The 17,180-nt window shown below is 42.8% G+C and overlaps 2 protein-coding genes across 3 annotated transcripts in view; both read left to right on the top strand.

The window, feature by feature from the left end:
* The window catches only part of arhgap32b (Rho GTPase activating protein 32b), a 111,758-nt gene extending 102,915 nt beyond the window's left edge, over window positions 1–8,843 (top strand). For both annotated transcript variants that reach the window (XM_023417734.2, XM_023417735.2), the window contains 9 exons: window positions 160–242; window positions 593–700; window positions 1,100–1,245; window positions 1,355–1,556; window positions 1,928–2,073; window positions 2,180–2,254; window positions 2,350–3,222; window positions 3,564–4,234; window positions 4,888–8,843. In XM_023417734.2, the coding sequence (XP_023273502.1) occupies window positions 160–242; window positions 593–700; window positions 1,100–1,245; window positions 1,355–1,556; window positions 1,928–2,073; window positions 2,180–2,254; window positions 2,350–3,222; window positions 3,564–4,234; window positions 4,888–7,215 (4,632 nt within the window). In that variant the 3' untranslated portion in view covers window positions 7,216–8,843. The remainder of the gene's footprint in view (window positions 1–159; window positions 243–592; window positions 701–1,099; window positions 1,246–1,354; window positions 1,557–1,927; window positions 2,074–2,179; window positions 2,255–2,349; window positions 3,223–3,563; window positions 4,235–4,887) is intronic.
* Window positions 8,844–11,832: 2,989 nt separating this feature from the next.
* h3f3c (H3 histone, family 3C) lies at window positions 11,833–15,835 on the top strand. The gene is made up of 4 exons (XM_023417736.2): window positions 11,833–11,969; window positions 13,522–13,665; window positions 14,051–14,204; window positions 14,348–15,835. The coding sequence occupies exons 2-4, from the start codon at window positions 13,538–13,540 to the stop codon at window positions 14,474–14,476; spliced, it is 411 nt and encodes a 136-aa protein (XP_023273504.1). The 5' UTR covers window positions 11,833–11,969; window positions 13,522–13,537; the 3' UTR covers window positions 14,477–15,835.
* The last annotated feature ends 1,345 nt before the right edge of the window (window positions 15,836–17,180 follow it).

Raw genomic sequence — 17,180 nt, 5'->3', positions numbered from 1 at the left:
GGGTGGGTGGGGGGACTGGTGTCCCCCGCCATGTTCCATGTAGCAGTATGAACCTGGGATGACAAGTGAAGTAGCTTATGTTGATGCAGTGATACATCCCATTATTTACCCCCCCTTCCCTATCTCATCCCCATCCTCTGCTGTGTTTTGACTCTGAAGGAGGCCGTATCAGCGGCGACGGATGAAGAACGACTCATCAAAATCCATGATGTCATCCAGCAGCTTCCTCCGCCGCATTACAGGTCAGTGTGGAGGCGCACTGCCCCCATTGGCAGGCCTGCTAACTGACAGATTACAGATGTATTGTGCATTCAACTCAGTTAAGATCAAGGGGTTTTAAAGAGCCTCACTGCAGAGAAGAGAATAATTTAACAGGTCCCAGGTGACTTTTAAATTGGTGATGATGAACCAGTTTTTTTTCTCATCCTATGTTAAAGCACATAAATGCAAATTTCTAAGTGACAGTCAATGTGGATTTGAGCACAGAGTGAAATATTGATGCTCTGAAGAAGCAGCTCCGGTCATTACTCACACACTGCACATCACTAGTGGGAACCAATTAAATCTGAATAAATTAATTTTTGATTCCTAGGACCCTGGAGTTCCTCATGAGACACCTTTCCCGCCTGGCAACGTTCAGCTACATCACCAACATGCACAGCAAGAACCTGGCCATCGTCTGGGCCCCCAACCTGTTGAGGTGAGACACCGTCCTGCTGTGTATACACTTGTTCTGTGTATGCTTGTTTTTCAGTTTGTAAATCGTCATCTCAAAGTCAGCTGTCATTTTTTGTAGTAACTTTTTTTATAAAAGAGTAATTCAGATGATTTTCTCAGTGTGACATATAGTTAAGTTTCTTTGGTTTCTTCTATACTACTCACATTAGCTGCTTTAAATGAGTCATTATGTCTGAGTGGAAGGATTAAAGCACAACACAACACACATCTAATGCTGGAAACGCATTGTAAAGTGATTTATATAAATGTTGTAACTTTAAATCTAACCACTTAAACATAATCCGGTGGACAGGATTTGATTCAGTGCTTTTTAAGCTAATTCCATTATTAAGTCAAACTTGTCTTTCCGTGGTTGTCTCAGGTCAAAACAGATCGAATCTGCGTGCTTCAGCGGCACAGCAGCTTTCATGGAAGTCAGAATCCAGTCCGTGGTGGTGGAGTTCATCCTCAACCACGTGGACGTTCTCTTTAGTGCTAAACTCAGCTCACTAATACGAGAGGGAGCAGGTACGTATGGGTATTAAATAGATGAATAGATAAGTGGCCATTCCGCTCCCCACAGCTGCGTCTACTTTACCATTTATTGCTGTAATCCTGCCTGATTCCACATCACCAGGTCACAACTCGTTGTCACGGCCCAAGTCCCTGCTGGTTTCGTCACCCTCCACAAAACTTCTGAGTCTGGAGGAGGCCCAGGCCAGGACCCAGGCTCAGATCAACTCTCCGGTCACCGAAGACAGCAAGTACATCGAGGTGGGCGAAGGTCCAGCCGCCCTGCAGGGCAAGTTCCACACCGTCATCGAGTTTCCCACCGAGAGGTTCGTTAAGACCTTTTACCGATGACAGAACATTTTCATAAGACCAATAAATATGAAATGTAAATTAGACACATAGATGGAGACAGACATTTATATGCATAATAACATTTGTTGGAAAGCGTAATGCTGGAATGGGTCTCCCTCTGCTGGTTGCTTGTAAGACTGCAGGCAGACTCACTCTGCTCCTGCACTAGGTTGCCAGTACAGGCTGGACCCTGACTGTCTCTGGTCTAGTATATTTTAGAAATGAAAATGATCTGATTTTTCACATGAAGAGTTTTTAAAAGCAGGTAAAACACATTAATGTAGCTGATTATTATGTTTGTAAGACAGTGAAATTAATTGTTCCCTGTCTGCTTGTCACCCACCAGGAAGAGGCCTCCTATTAAATCCAAGAAGTCTCCTGTGGGGAGTTGGCGTTCTTTCTTCAACCTGGGCAAGTCTTCCTCCATGTCCAAGCGAAAGCTGCACCGCAATCCCAGTGAGCCTAACGAGCTAAAGGCTATGGCTCTCGCTGGTGAGTTGAAAATGAAGATTTTTCTTAAACAACTTATAACTGTGCACTGAGATGAGCTAAATTGACTAAACAGGAATACTGATACCTGTTAACCTTCATGTTTCAGGAGGCAGAGGAGACACAGCAACATTAAGATCAGCCAAAAGTGAAGAGTCACTGAGTTCCCTGCACAATGTTGAAGGTAATCATTTGAGTCTTCAAGTTACAGACAACTTACTGTCACAGCCTTTTAAAGGGAATTTTTCCTGATAATACTTTTTTTTTTTCCTTCCACAGGAGAGTCCAAGGTGTACCGTCCCCGGCGGCCACGCTCCAGCAGCGATGCCCTGTCCGCCTCCTTTAACGGTGAGCTGCTGGACAGCCGGCAACACTGCAACTCCTACGACAACCTGAACGCCACAGAGGACAGTGACGGAGATGATGGTCCCATCTGCGTGCCTGCTCTCATCTCACCTCCCCGCTCAGCAGGTGAAGATGTGGACCTCAGCCCGCCGGACATCGGCATGGCCTCCTTGGACTTTGACCCTATGTCTTTCCAGTGCAGCCTCCCCGACACCTCCTACGCCTTCCCCCTAGATGACTCACTGGCCGGGGCCGGGGCCGGGGCCGGGGCCGGAGCCGGGGCTGGAGCCGGGGCCGAGGCCTCCACGTTAAAGAGGAGCCCCGGCAGCATCTGTGGCAAAACCAACGGTTCTGACATTTCTGCCTCCTTCCTGGGCAGCTTGACCACTCCCTTGTTGTCCACAGACTTCAGTCCAGCTGCTGGAGAAAACATGGAAAGCAAGAAATTGACCACTTCCTATTCTTACACTGATAAACCCACACAGGCTGTGACACCTATTAAATTTGGAAAGGCCACTAGTATGTTACCTTTTGCCACTTCAGAGTTTTTCTCTACAGAGTTGCCTGACAAAAATACAACTGGACAGGCTGTCCCTCCACAGCCATTATCTCCTCTCGTAATACCCAAGGACTCTCCTCCCCTGATGGGCAGTGTGCTGCTGAGGGCAGCCGAGCCGTCGCTGACTGAAGCTTTCCAAATGGAGCTGCACTCGAAGCTGGCAGCGTTTGACAGTGCGGACAGTCGAGAGCTGAGGGGAGAGGACAGCGAACAGCAGGCACCAGCTGCCAGCAGCCACGAGCTCCAAGGTGAGGGGCAGAGAATGACCTGTCTTTTTTTGCAGTGCAGTTTTTGCCATGAATCTGACTTGTAACTGTTTATTTACACAATGTTGCTTAAAAAGAATGTGATAAGTGATACAATCAGTTATATAATGCATTTTTTCTCAGTTTAGTTTTTCAGGTTTTCATGGATTTCATCTTTGAATAAATGTTTTTATGATTGCTGAGGTCCACACTTAACGTGCCCCCTCTTTCCCACTGTTCAAGCACCTTAAAACCTGCCTGCCTGTTGTCATGTCTTCACTTCACCTATACTCTCTTATTCATTCTTCAACTATAGATCCCTTGTGTTTTTGTGTCCCTGATAGGAGTTGTAGCTCTGGACTCTTCAAAGGACCTCACCCTTCATTCCCTCAGCTCGACAGCTCCCACTTCTGCCCCTCCTCCTCTTCCCCCTCCTAAAAATGCTGCCCGCATGTTGGCCCTGGCCCTCGCTGAGTCTGCCCAGCAGGTCTCCATGCAGTCTCAGTCACGTTCCTCTGAGCCCCCGACACCGGTGTCCTCTCTGCAGTCACAGGAGGCCTCTAACTTCCAGGACTTGCCGCATCCGCTTCTCCCACATTTCCAGACTTCCTCCGAAGACAAGGCCAAACGAGGAAGTTCCCCGCCACCAAACAGCACTGCTCCGACTGTCGTCACAGCCCCTACTTGTCCCTCAACTTTCAGTCCTTCAGTCAAAATGCAGCCGCTGGAGTTAACCAGCACAGTTACCAAGTCCCCAGACAGTCCCAGGTCCTTTAGAAGTCCACCTGGAGCACAGCCACATGCAGACTCCACCCCTCCAGATACTCCGCTTTACAAGTGCGCCCCACTTTCTAGTTCAGTCAGCCTGACTTCTCCAACAAGGAAAAGTCCAGAGAGGCAGCAGCCTGTTGCAAGACAGGTCTCAGTCAATACCAGCTCGTCCAGTTCCACTCCAGCCACCACCCCCAGTGGCAGCTGTAAAGACACTGGATTCTTACCGCAGCCTGTTCCTGAGGTAAGTGTCATATCCTACATGACTTAACAGTCATTATATGTTGACATTGTTCTGCAATAAGCATGAATTGACTGATAATTAACATATGTAGTATAAAGTCAGTGATGATCTTTAAAGGAAGTAATTAACAGTTTGGAAAATGATTGATGCTTATTCACTCTCTTGCTGAGAGTCACATGACAGGATTGATACCACTCTCACATCTGCAGCCAGGAGCTTAGCTTATCTTAGCATATAGACTGGAAACACCAAGTGTATCCATGCATTTACCACAGAGTTAAAGGTGTAGGTTACTTGTTTTGATTTTTTTCTGTATGTTTTACACCCTCCATAGGTAATAGAATTTTGTGCTATCGGTTAGTGTCACTAATGTGTTGAGTTGCAGGTTTTAGTTCTCTTAACTATTTTTAATGGTCAATGCTTGTTGTATTTTAAATCCAACAAAAGTCAAATATGCCTTGAACAAAAGGAGCATAAAAAACTAAAACATGTTAAACAACATAAATTAAGTATAATACCACGCTGAAACATCCCAGTAACCAGACTGGTGGCACTGCCCAGCACCTAACTGAGGTGTGCTGCAGCAACGCTCAACTTTTTATAGTAGTTTTTCCTCAGTAAATAAGAATCTGTTTTGTTGTTCTTTTACTCAGGTCAAATCGGAGGACACTGCAACTCCCCCGATCCTTCTAAAACCATCAGAACCGCCGCCACCGATAGTTCAGAAGCCCAAAAAGCAGGCGGTCTCACTTCCCCAGCATCAAACACAAGTTCAGATACAGCCTCATCCTCCAGCACAGCCTCAACCTCAGTCACAGCCTCATCTGCAGCCCCAGCCTCATCTGCAGCCCCATCCGCAGCCACAGCCACAGCCACAGCCACATCCACAGCCACAGCCACATCCCCAGCCACAGCCCCATACACAGTCTCAGACACAAGTCCAATCCCAACCTCAGACACTCTCAAAGGCCAGCGCAAGAGTGGCCCCCACCTCTGCTGAGCCTCTTGAGAAGCCTTGGGAGGCCATTAAGCCAGTACAGCCCTGTACAGAGTCTACAAAGTACCACGACCCCTACGGACCCAAACCTCCAGCCCCTCCTGTACGCACCATTGAGAGCAAACTGGCCACTGCAGCGCTCAGCCAAAGTGAAACCTCTTATCACCTCCTGGATGAGGGCCCTGCGCCTGGCCATCAGGAGGATGCTCTGCCTCACCATCCTGTCTCTCCTCGTAAATCTTCCATGCACCAGCCTGCCTACCTGTACCACGCTAAAGGAGAACCAGTTTTAATTGAACCTCCAGGAGCTGCATACTACCACCAGAGGCCTGTTGCTCTGGGCCCACAGTCCTTGCCACACCACTACCGGCCAGACAGTGTCCCCACACACCTCTCCTACGTGTCCAAGTCTGAGCCTCAGATACCTTACAGTGCCAGAGTGGACAACAGATACAGCACTTTAGGCCCGAGGTCTTACCACCACTCCATAAAGTCCAGAGGAAACCCCCGCAATGTGTTCATGGCTCCGGGGCCAGGGCATCCGGGTTATAGCCATGATAGAACCCACGGCTATCCCACCATCCGCAGAGTACACTCACTCCATGTTCCTTCCACTGTCCGCTCAGTGCCCATCCAGAGGACTGAGGTTCCTCCAGATGATGACATGTTCTTCTACCACCGGCCCATCTATCAGTGCAAAGCCTACCAGCAGCCCCCGCAGCAGTCCTCACAGACCGACTACCACGTCACTCAGCTGCAGCCTTACTTTGAGAACGGGCGGGTCCAGTATCGCTATAGCCCCTACTCCGGTTCAAGCCCTTTGGAGGCACCTTACTATGACATCGACCCTTACGGCACCATCCGAATCCGGCACTTCCACTCCCACGGCAACCGAGATCCGGGGGCTGCTGCCGGTCGACAGGGTGGAAAAGCGACTGGGTACCACTTCCTTGCTCGCCACGTTATCCCACCTGGGAAGGAGCACAGCTTTGTGAGCAGGGACATGCCCCCTAGCCACGGGACCAAGGAAGCTGCTGCTTACCTCTCATGGGACCCCGAGGAGTCAGAAAGGCTCCGCGTGCACTCCATCCGCAGAGAGAGCAGGGCCAGACAGAGGATTAAAGGCCCTGTCCTCTCTCAGTACGACAACGTCGGCTTGTTCACACCAGCAGATATATCAGGCTATGAGACCCTGCACCTGCGCAGTAAATCTGACCCAGGTAAAGGCGTGCTGATTGCAGCCGAGAGCAAAGATGGCCGCTACCTCCCCAGACACATGGTGTCAGACCCTGACGTCCTTATGTACATGGAGACTGACAAGCATGTCCAGGGCAGTGTAGTGGGTGACAAGTCTGATGGACTTGCCAAGCAAAGCAGTTCCAAAAAATGCCAATCCTCTCACTCCCTTCCTGCTACTCTGAGCCACAGTCTCTCCCATCAGCAGGAGAGCGGCCGACACGAGGCCAAGTACGAGACTGGAGACGATAAGCTGGGTGGAGACGGCAGCAGGTCCAAACACTGGCAGCAGGAGTATCTCAACAAGAGGAACTTCCAACCATGGTACGAGTGCTCTGATTCTGACCACCACCAGAGTAAAGTGAAAACAGCAAGCAGCTACCACAGTACAGACGACCAGCCATCAGCTCCCAGGGAACAACTCACCCGCTCCAAACCAGAGCGATCACACAGCGTCCGAGAGCAGCAGCACTACAACCAGGGCAAACCTGAGCTGGACAGAGACTACTCGTATCAGAAACACAGCAGTAAAACGGTGCAGTCCCACTATGATAACTTGGACGATTACCACCCAGTACCTCAACCTCAGGCCCCTGTTCAAAAACGTGGAGGCTCCGGCTCCTATCCCGCCCCAGGATTCTCAGTGAGCCACAGCAACAGAGCGTACTCCACAGCACTGGGCCAGGGAGCCTTTATCCAGACTGACCTGGCCCTGCAGAGGCCAGAGACAGAAATACGTACTGAGTGAAGTGTTTAAGGGGAGAAACGTGTGAAATTATCTTTAGCTGTGTTGAAGAAAGACTCTAGTGAGCTCTAGTGAGCAGCCTCTGCAGGACAGTGGACTGTCGTATCACCAATATTTTTGCTCCTCTGTATTTTTAATGAATTGTAAAGAAAATTGTAAGACTTTTTACAGAAAGTCCTGAATGTACCTGAATTTACTGTCCAAGAGGTCATATTATTGTGATTGATTGAGACGGTAGTCATAAATGTATATGATATGAAAGACGTAAGGTACTTTCAGCAGGCACCACAAAAATGTAAAATATATATATACAATATATATATATATATATATATATATATAAGAATAGAATCTGTAGTGAAAAGGGATTTTTAGTTGTATATTGTTGTTTTGTTTTTTTTAGGTGTGGCGCTGGGTATAAGCATCAACTTGGATTAAGGTTTGCATTTTAGAAATGCATGCGGTCTTTATCTCTTGCAGAACAGTTCTGTGTAGTTCACTATCCATTGCGTTCTTTCTGGATGTAACAGCACAAGCTTTTGAAGGAGTAAACATGTAGGTCATCACGCCCTCCCTCAGCCAATATGTACACAAGTAGGCGGCACAGTGTGTCCATGTTTGTCTTGAAGAATCCAACAGAGCGTGAGGTTTGACAAGGAGCTGCAATGGGTTACTTTCAGTTAATATAGTGGTTATCAATGTCTTATTTTGTCTGTGACTGTGCCATTTTTACGTAACTTTGCTATAAACAGATTTCAATGACTTCTAATGGAATGTTTTGGTACTTGTCTGTTCTTCAGTGGAAGAGGGACCAAATGACTTGGCGCAGTTGTTGCACATAATGGGATAAAGAGGGTGAGGTGGATGTATGCGTGCTGTAGCTTTAGATGTGTAAGAGGTTATTTTTCTTTTTTCTTTTTTTTTTCATCACATTCAAGGTACTTTCATGAACTGGACTAACTGAACAAAGCTGAAAACAAATGTCCTCTCAAACGACGGGGTGAGGAACATGTTGCCGCTGCTTTGTGACAAAAACAACAACAACAACAACTTAGTGACGAGCCTTAAATTCTGTTCCTACAGACCTTATTTTGTTTACTGTCATTGTCATACAAGCCTGTTTTCATACTGCACAAACATTGTGATAGTTACATTTAATATCACTTTTGATGATTTTTGACAGTTCAGGGGTGGCAGGTGACCTGCTGGGGTTATTAAGTTTTGTATCGCCTCACTGGTTCTGAATTCAAAACAATGAGGGATGGGAATGTTTTTTTGTTTTTGTTTTTGTTTTTTTTTAAAGATATCCGGGGCATTTTTTTTTTTCAGGCTGGAAATCAATGTGTAGTAAATTCATCTGGCATTATACTACACGCCCTTTTTTGTTCACCATAATTTAAGGATTACAATATGTTTCAAATATGTCTAAATCCAGGTTGTACTCTGTAACTGTTTGACTTCTATATCGCTTGCAGGTTTTGCTCCTCTTGCCTTATCTAAAGCCTCTACCTTTTCAGATGGGGTGTTGAAGTAAGGCACTGTGTACTTGAATGTGAAAACACTCTTGTCTCAAACTAGAGGTATCTAAAGTTAGATATGAAACAAATAAAACTGTTCAGGAATAGCTATAATCCACGTCTTTTAATATGTGTATGATGTTTCTAATACATCTCTGTTTGGTTCTGTCTGACAGTTTCTTGAAGGATAGAATTAAGAATTGACAACAAAATTTACTTCAGTAGACACAAATGAGTAATTGTCATTAAGCCTAACTTCAGGAGGTTAAAAAGTAATTTCTTTAAAATATCTTTGATTCAGAGGAAAGAGTTTATCCTCAATAATTTTTGGTTACAGTAGCGTGACATGATCCCTGAGTGCTGCTTTGAGAAAATTAAGTGCTCTGTGAACTGTCATTCCTTCCTCTTCCCAGACTGTCTATTTTTCAATATCAGTGGAAAGCTATGCTGACACATTTTTCTGTGCATTAACAAGAATTATTGATAACCGGGATCATGGGACCAGACGACCTATATGAACCATTCCAAACTGGATTCTGCCCCAAAACACAGTACTGAAGCAGTCCTCATTGAAGTCAATAATGACCACCATCTCTCCGGTTTTGCAAGACTCTACTGGCTCCCAGTCAAATTCTGGGTAAAACATATAATGCTCCTTAGTGCCTACAATGCCCTCGATAGCTTTACTCCTCCCTACCTTGCTAATCTCATCCAAAACTCACCTGTTTCAACTTGCTTTCCCTGCCTAACTTCCACCTTATTCATTCTGGTGGAAGGAAGAAAACCATTTGCAAGCATAGACGTTATTATGGTGAAGATAGAGTATTTACGCCAAGAGATGAGCGTAGCCATATTTCAGCTGAACAGCTCTAAACCTCCCTGCGACCAGTGAGAATAAACTGAAAACATTTTACCAGCACAATTTTTTTTTTTTCTTTTACTAAATTACTAACAAAATGAATTGGTTCCGACACTTCGTTACACATGGCATCCTGCAGGTTGAATCATACGTGTACCTGTGCTGTTAGGTGATGATGTGAGTCCACATGACTAAACAGAATTCCACATGTATTTTCAAAAAGAGAGTAGGAGGAGATAGGATTTAAAAAAAAAAAAAAAAAAAAAAGAGGCCGATCCGGGGCTTTATGACTGTTCAAAGGGTCAAACATTCATCAAACTATGAAGGTTGGTTATGAATCAGAGCAGCTTGTCAACATCGGTGTGGAGCTTGCGGCATAACCTTCACGTCAGAATGACTGATTACAGCATGTAGCTCCTCTACATGAACTGGAATATGTAGAAATGATGATGCCATCACAAGAACATTACCTTTGATCGTGGTTTTGACCTGAGCTCATGCTGAGCTCATGCATTGCAGCTAAATGTTCTTACCTTCCTTGCTGTTTCATATCATGGTGATCAGAAAATCGTATTTCATTTCATTTATTTATCATTCTCGTGATACATCTATGACTCCTGTAATAATGTAGATACAGAAATTCAAATGTTTGTTTTCATCTCTACACACTTACAGGCTTAAGTAAAACCTCCAATTTTGTTAACAATTTTCCACACTAATTGTTTGTTCTTTTCTTTTGTCACTTAATCCAGACTAAGGTGCACAAATGGATAAACCGTTATTCTGACATAGCTGGCATGACAATGGACACTGAGTAGTGACTACAATCAAAAAATGGATCCATATAATAACTGTTTTTAGCACATTAATGTGTCCTGATGTAAAGGGTTTTAAGAAAAAAAAAAAACTTTTAAAACTTTTTTTATTTAAATCTAATCAAATTCTGTAAATAAGGCAAGTGACAATATTTTTAGTAATTCAGTTCAAACCAACAATACTAAAAACAAAGGCATGTGCTCTAGTTCTATTAATTCAAACAACACAATACAGAAAAACAAGGCATGTAACAAAGAGGAAGCAATCAATTAAAAATAGTTGCTCCAAAGGTAGAGGAGACCCAATGTAATATTTTTTATATATATATATATATACACATACACACACACATACAGTGATTCCTGTTTTGCATCAAAAATATAAATTTGAGATGGATCTTTGTGTTTCCCGTTCTTCTTTGTTGGAAAATTGTACTTTGTTCTTTATTTTCTTTCTTTCCTCTATTTACACATTTTGACATAATCTGTTTAAAAAAAATTAGCTGGTAACCCAGTGGCAGGATCTTGTTAACTTGATCACGTTTATAATTTACTATTACATCCTACTATTTTGTATTTATTAATATTGAACAGTAAACTAAAAAAGTGCTCAGGTCTTCTACTTAACTAAAGGTAGCAATACCACAGTAAAAACGTCCTATGTTATAATTATTGATGCATTAATGTAGACATCACTTAAATGTGGAGCTAATACCCACTCTATACATACTGCCGGGTAGTTTAATTTATAATAATACATCATAATATATTTGTTGAAAATAATATGCATTAATAATATTCGTCTGCTACGTAACTAATAACTATAACTTTAAAATGAATATAGTTCAAACGGGAAGGAAACAACTGTGAGTGTGCAAGAACATTTTTGAAATTGCGACCAAAATGTAGCAGAGTAAAAGCAGCATATTTGCCTCTAAACAGTAAATAAAATAAAAATGCTCAAGTAAAGTGCAAGTGCCTCCAACTACTCCAACTGTACTCAAGTACAATAGTGCTTACCACCATTGGTCAAAATATATTGTATTTTCATTGTATGTCGTATGTATAAGTAATTTGGCTAATCCACTTTATTTTTAATTTGCTCCCGTTCATTTTCTTTTATTGTTTCTACAGCATATCGTATGCCAATATATTGCGCCTGCGTTTCTTAATATTAAGTTTTGTGCTTGTTCGTGTAATTTGTATTTTGTATAGATGGTGAAAGAAATTAACGCGGTCGTCAAAAAGAGCCAACAGATATGGCTAACATCAAATAATGACATAATAGTAATAATAATATTATACTTTTTTGCATTAGGACAATAATATCATACTGTATTGAAAAGCATCAACGTCTTCTACTAAAAAGTTCCAGCTGAAGAAATGAAGTTTCAATGTTTACAAATGTTGGCAGTTGCATTATGGGAGACAGATGATTGACACGGCCGCCATTTTGCTCCTGCTCTCGCTGCTTCCATTGTGTGAGAGATAGTAAATAACTGACACTGCCAGACAAGCACAACACACTTGTATCCTTGCGAAGAAAAGGCGTTAAATTCACCCCCGGTAAGTTAAATTTTTCTCACACTTTTTGAACCACGGTATATTATTCATTGTTTAGAGAAGAAAATCACCCAGATGAAGTTGTTTTTGTGCTGAAATTGCGTGTTATTTCGACGCTGTGTTGAGGGACAAAAAGCAGCTGCCCCGATACTCAGGCAGAGAGAAGAACGGCTCAGTACTTCCACCGCTCAAATATCTGCTCCACTTTCAGTGACGGTTTCTATGTCGCCTCTTCGCTTTAATACAACATCGCTTCATACGCCTGTGACGGTTTTTTGATAACTACACTCGTCTACTACATTTTATTGGTAGTCTTGTGTTCACACGTTTTGAGTTTTTGTGGGAAAATGTCAAAGTTTACGTCCCAGTCAATGCCAGTATGTTTGTAGCTCCATTCGGGTCTGCGGCCATAATCTTGCGGTATGGGGCGGAGCTAAGGTTAATGGTCCCGCCCCAAGATCCTGCAGAATAAAATCCCATTGGTTCTTAGATACGACAGGGTTGCAGCGGATTGGTGTATTTCCGAGTGATGACCTGTTCAGCGGTGTGATTGGTGTGGTTGCGAGTACCCGGTGTCTGGATTGGCTCGGTGCGCTTGTTTGTGCAGCTGCCAAAGCGGAGGAAAAGTTTTCCCTGGCAGCTCTGTCTGACTAATATTACAGACTTTCAGCTGGAGGGGGGGAAACAAAACACTCAACCTGCTGAGTAAAGGAAGACAGAAAATTGACAAGAGACCGAACCTCATGTCGATATTTGGGTCATTGGCAGGAAGAAATAATGATAACAAGCAGCAGACAAAGTTCTTTAAACCCTGCGTTTAATATCATAACATCATAATATTACCAAAATCCCCAAACCCGCTAATGGCAATAAAATGTGACCAGATGAGTCAAAAATGCAACCATAATGTCACGATATCATTAAAATGGATTGTAAAAGAAATATAAACCTTTACTCTGGGCTGGGCCAGTCAGACATACTTTATGAGGAAAAGTGTTGCTTGGCAGAAATTAGGGAATAAAGCATTAAATGTGTGCTCTGGCCAAAAAAAGACCACTTATTAATTGGAAAATACAATGAAGTGGTCAAAGATAAATAGAAGAGTCTAATTTTGGAAGCTGTCATTTTTGTTTATCAACTATTTGGAAGAAAAGGTAAAAGTATAAACTTGATATTTGTTTTTACACTTCATTTTTTTATTTATCAGTATTAGTAATTGAAGTATTAATTTATATTTTTGACTTGTCTAAAAACTTTTTAATGCTTTTCGCTAGTTTCTGGGTTGTAAACAAGTGTTCACATTTAGCTATACAAGGGTTATTTTTAAAGGGAGGTCAGTTGACTGTTAGCTTAGAAGGAACATTTGACAACAGTTATAGTGCCTATGATAACATCATTGTGCCCATGATAATAGCATGGAAATGTATGAATAACTGAACAGTTCTTAAAGCATGTAATGGCATAATCTCAGCTCTAAGGCCAGGGAAAAAAAAAAAAAAAAACTATAGTATGAACATGGTGATGTATGTTTTTCTTCTTTCAATGTTCTCTTCAGGTGATACCTTGTTGTAATGGCTCGTACCAAGCAGACTGCTCGTAAGTCCACTGGAGGAAAAGCTCCTCGTAAGCAGCTGGCCACCAAGGCTGCACGAAAGAGCGCCCCCTCCACCGGTGGTGTGAAGAAGCCCCATCGTTACAGGTACGTAACATTTATCTCACTTATTTTTAGTCGAGGTAGTGATTTGAAAATCTACAACAAAATTAAACACTTAATTGGCAGCATTAAACTTGTCTACATTCACATCTCTACTGTGCAATTATGAGGTTCTATGTTGGGTTATATGAACAGATTTTTAGTCAAACGTCAAATGGAAGCAATATTTATTTCGGAGGATGATTTCTGACCCGTTCAGCTTATTTCCAGCAGTTTAAATTCATCTTGTGCAAATTGTTTTTTTTTGTTGTCATTTATCAGACACATGATTAAATTAGTTATCATTAGTTATCATCTTCTTGTAAAGTTAGAGTTATTTAACTATCAAAAGTGGTGTATTGAACTAAAGCTTGGTTGTGTTGTGTTTTAGGCCCGGTACCGTGGCTTTGAGAGAGATCCGTCGGTACCAGAAGTCCACTGAGCTGCTGATCCGTAAGCTGCCGTTCCAGCGTCTGGTGAGGGAGATAGCTCAGGACTTCAAGACTGACCTGCGTTTCCAGAGTGCCGCCATTGGAGCCCTGCAGGTGTGTGTGTGTGTGTGTGTGTGTGTGTGTGTGTGTGTGTGTGTGTGTGTGTGTGTGTGTGTTTGTATGCTTGCGTGTGCACAATATATTAATAAATACACAATAGTGTCACTGACACAATTCTCTTGCAATTGTCCCTGCAGGAGGCCAGTGAGGCGTACCTGGTGGGTCTCTTCGAGGACACTAACCTGTGTGCCATCCATGCCAAGCGTGTCACCATCATGCCCAAAGACATCCAGCTGGCACGCCGCATCCGCGGAGAGCGCGCTTAAACAGCCTCCCTAATGTTTCACCTCTGTCCTGTTTTTCTTTACCTGTCCCTGCCCTCCTCCCTTGATTCTACCCCCCCACCCACCTCCACCCATCCCAGTCACACTCTCTCCCCAGCCTGCCCAGCTTCTCAGTAGACTTTAGAGTAATCCTGATTATGAAGCGATAGAAATATGTTGAAGTCTGGTCTCTCATAGGTTTTTTGTCTTCACCAAATGTTTTAGGGTACCTTTTTCGTGCATGTAAAAGGTTTAGTAGATCAGACACACATGTGCACACATGCTCAAACAGGCATCACTTGGTTTGGGTGGCACTTCAAAACACGAAGCCCATCCTTGAGCTCACCTGGATTTTTCTAGTGTGGGAGGTCGGCAGGTGCAGTTTGTGTGGCAAACAGAGCCAAAGCAGACGGATGTGGCCGAGGGGCTAGTCTGCTTAAGGGGAGCTGCAACTTCCACAGCAGGGTGCTATTAAAACTAGTCCTGAGGCCTCGGCCCATTTGAACACCCTCCTCCCTTCCCACCCAGTCCGTCCCTCTACACCGCAGCCACCCTCTCACTCTGCAGCTGCAGCGTGACGGCTCGCTGTACCATTTTGGTTCACCTCCTTCACCCCTTAGATCTGCACTGGGAGGGGACGCTGATCTGTTGGTCCGTTTGTGTGGATGTGTGAGCTCTGATCTTCCAAACCACTTGTACTCAACAAACAAGAATCTCTTGGTTGCTTAAGAATATTGATTATCGTTGTGGATATGGTGTCTATTTTTTTTACGCATATGAGTCATGGATGAGCATCTCTTCCTTTACCACTTCCAAAATCATCAAAACAAGAGAAAAAAACAATTGAAATTGTCAACATGGTTGTCAGGTTGTTTTTTTACAGTGATCTGATTTGTTATAGAAAATCAGGAAGGGCTTCTTTGTTTTCCAAGGCAACTTCTGTTCTAATGGCAGCCACACCGGTGCGATGGTGTACCATCTCCTCGTCTCTTCAATTTAATTGTTCACTGTAGATCAGTCATCAAATATTATACTTCTGTCTCTCTCTCTATCCCTCTCTCTCTCTCTCTCGCTCTCGCTCACTCACCACAGATAGGCATTAGACTTGTCACAACAGTATGAATGACATTATAGTGAAAGTTACACTCTGCATGTTATGGGTCTGTGTCTCCTGTACTCTCTGTAGATCTGAGCATATAATCTGTTCCCTTCCTCAAAATTTGTGATACACAATATAACCTCATATTTGTTTTCTTTTATATTTTTCTTATTCCTCAAGATTTTCAGACGTATAAATAAGCTGATCTTTGTATTTTCCAAATTTCTCATATTATGGTGGTAATAAATAGGTGTTAAAACAAAGTAATGCGAGTTGGTGGGATTTATTTACAAAGTTTCTTTGAGGCGTTAATGCCACAGTGGCTTTCCAAAAGAAAGGCTGGATGTGAGTGACTGCAATGTGCTGCAGTTTCTATCAATGTATGAGAACTAAACAGCCACATGGGGGAAACCTTGAACAAGGTCTTAAACCACAGCCGCTGCACATACTCCAGCTGTCTGTCTTCTATGTAATAAATCACTGGAATCTAATGTGGAAAATAACAATAGCTTGGCACATTTGCAAATAGGATTTATAGTGTATTTGTTTCATTGTGTCAGTGCTGACTGAAAGATAATCTAAACCTACCCTATTGTGTAGACCACATGCTCTCCCAACACATTTCCTTTATCAGTACACTGTATCTATAGCTGGGTATGTCAGAGTATTGTAACACAAATTAACACACTGAAAGACAGTTTTCTATGAGAATAATTCAGTTTCACACAGTTTAACTAAAGTATTAAAGACATCATGTTAACATCATTGATCATTTGGCTCACATCAGAGGCCAACTTGAGTCAGAATAGCTGGAGCTGGGAAATATTTACAAATCGATAAATAAATGAAATAAAGCTTATAATATGTCCTTGTGGTCTCCAGCATATCTTTTAAGACTATCTTGTTATTGTTAGAATGTGTACTAGCAGAGCACAACAACAGGATGGATCTGATTTTTGGTGAAATGTCTCAAAGGCAATGCTGTAGATTCTATCTTAAAATCTCTCATTTTTAAAAGTATAACTGAAATGTATTTCTGCATTGATAAGTGGCAACTTCTAGGAGCAAAGGAATATAAAGTAAAACACCGTCAGTGTCTTCTTTACTTACACTGACGCTGAAATTCCTTCAGAGGAAACTCAGACGGGGAGAGGATAGTCACTGCCCTCTGGTGGACACATTTCTGCCAGAGCAGACTCTACACACACCCGGGCAGAAAAATGATTACACACTCACATTGCTTTGTTTTCTCTGAATAGGAAAAAATGAACTGTTTCCACTATTACTTATTATACTATTATTTATCTTTTGTCAATGACAGCAACCACTGGTGAAAAGTAAAGACATTTGCTCAGGCACTGGACTTCAGTACAGTTTACTTCTATACAACTTTATACTTCTACTCCACCACATTTCAGAGGGAATTATTGTACTTTCTATTCCAGCAGCAGCTGTAGTATAAAATAAATAATAATTTGCATCTCCAGGTTGGGAATAATATATAAAATATATATAATGAACATTTTTAAAAGTTGTACTGCATTGTTACAGTAAATTAAACCACCTAATAATGTATAAAATGAAATGAGCAATTATTAATAAAAATCC

This window comes from Seriola lalandi, unplaced genomic scaffold, assembly GCF_002814215.2.
Source record: "Seriola lalandi dorsalis isolate HSWRI2012SDOR001 ecotype SW California unplaced genomic scaffold, Sedor1 jcf7180002054577, whole genome shotgun sequence".
Taxonomy (NCBI): domain Eukaryota; kingdom Metazoa; phylum Chordata; class Actinopteri; order Carangiformes; family Carangidae; genus Seriola; species Seriola lalandi.
This window is presented reverse-complemented; position numbering and strand designations above follow the sequence as displayed.

Coding starts and splice junctions, on each gene's coding strand:
- h3f3c (XM_023417736.2), top strand. CDS start 13,538: ATGGCTCGTACCAAGCAGACTGCTCGTAAGTCCACTGGAGGAAAAGCT. Junction 13,666..14,050: donor AAGAAGCCCCATCGTTACAG/GTACGTAACATT, acceptor GTTGTGTTTTAG/GCCCGGTACCGTGGCTTTGA. Junction 14,205..14,347: donor CCGCCATTGGAGCCCTGCAG/GTGTGTGTGTGT, acceptor TTGTCCCTGCAG/GAGGCCAGTGAGGCGTACCT.